Source organism: Trichoderma citrinoviride (assembly GCF_003025115.1).
Source record: "Trichoderma citrinoviride strain TUCIM 6016 unplaced genomic scaffold BBK36scaffold_318, whole genome shotgun sequence".
Classification (NCBI taxonomy): Eukaryota; Fungi; Ascomycota; class Sordariomycetes; order Hypocreales; family Hypocreaceae; genus Trichoderma; species Trichoderma citrinoviride.
Genome location: NW_020195026.1, coordinates 1 through 1,457, shown reverse-complemented (window position 1 = coordinate 1,457; position 1,457 = coordinate 1). Strand labels below are relative to the sequence as shown.

The following is a 1,457-nucleotide window of genomic DNA, read 5'->3' as shown; positions in this document are numbered from 1 at the left end:
GGCGGAGGAGGGGGCGGCACGGCTAGATGCTGCAGCTCCTTGAGGAAAGTATGGGGCGCCGAAGGGGGAGGTGGTGGAGGAGGCGGCACCAGGTTGCTCACTTGCCGACGCCACTCCGTCTCTACGATATCGTCGAGGCCTCTCCCCTCATTGGCACTCCCCTTTCTCCCGTAACGAGTCGAGCGAAGGGGCTCTTCAGGGATCGGTGCTGACATGCTTCGCGGAATCATGGGGCGAGACGGCGGCTGGTAAACAGTGGACGGCAGCTGATATACAGTCGATGGCAGCAGCGTCAACGGCGGCTCCTCCTCTTTCTGCTCATACTTCTGCTGCTGCTGCTGCTGTTGTTGCTCATACTTCTGCTGCTGTTGTTGCTCATACTGCTGCTGCTGTTGTTGCTCATACTGCTGCTGAAGCTGCTGTTGCTGTTGCTGTTGCTGCAATCGCTGCTGCTGCTGCTTCTGCTCCTCTTCATACACATTATTGCCCAAAGTGTATCCTGGAGAGTACTGAGGTGAGTTTTGCGGCGAATACTTCTGGGAAAACGTCGCCGGCACCGGCGGAGCAGGGAGGTCCTCATACTGATTCTCGTCCGACCGGATAATGAGCCTCATCGCCTTGGGGGTAGCGGGCAGGCCAATATGTGGCCTGTTCTGAGCATACATGCTCCTCGGCGGCTCCGCCGTCCTCGGGGGCTCCGTTGCAGAGCGAGGCGGTAAATCATCCGGCAGCTTCTCGTCCTCGGCTTCAACCAGAATCGGCGGCCTCCCGGGAGATATCTGGCTCGGATGGGGGATTTGGGGACCCAGAGCTCGCTTCGCTAGAGACTTTCTACGCTCTTCTAGCTCTCGCGCAGCCTGTTCCTTCTTCCGCTGTCTCTCGTCCTTCATCTTCTTCAGGTCGCCGGCGTGCTCGGTGGATGCGGCTCGCGGCTGCACTGTCTGGCTCAAGGCCGCCGGTGCAACCTCCCGAGTCTCGGTCGCTTCTCTTCGTCGACTTTCCGCATGCTCACGCCGGCTGACGGCTGGAGAGCTGACATTGTGGCCGACACTCCGGCTGTGCTTGGCCCTGAACTCTTCCTGCGCCCGCATGGCCGCTCGAAAGTCCTCCTCGTCCTCCGACCCCTGATAATGCAAGGCCGTCGCCGACAGCGGCACCGGTGACGGTGGTGACCGCGGCACCGATCCACCTCTTCCGCGGCTGGATGTCCGCCCGCTGGCCTTGACTTTCGCCACGCTCGCCTTTCGAATCGTCAGGGGCTCGACGGAGTTGTCGAATGTGCGGTTGCTCAGGATGGCCAAGTCCTCGGGAGACATTGGGACCGGGGATGTGGGAGATCTCTTTGGCCTTGTCCATGACCTGGCTGAAGCTCTGCCGCGCTCTTCCGAAGGATCGCGCGACTTGGTTCGTCGCTCTCGACTGGTATGGCGGCCGGTGGACACATCTCGAGTCCGTTC

General features: G+C 61.0%; 1 protein-coding gene across 1 annotated transcript; it reads right to left on the bottom strand.

Annotated features, from left to right (window-relative positions):
- On the bottom strand, positions 1-1,457 carry BBK36DRAFT_112439 (hypothetical protein; the record flags this gene model as incomplete). The annotated part of the gene is made up of 1 exon (XM_024891161.1): positions 1-1,457. A coding segment is annotated over one exon (1,457 nt), but the record flags the coding sequence as incomplete, so codon positions are not given.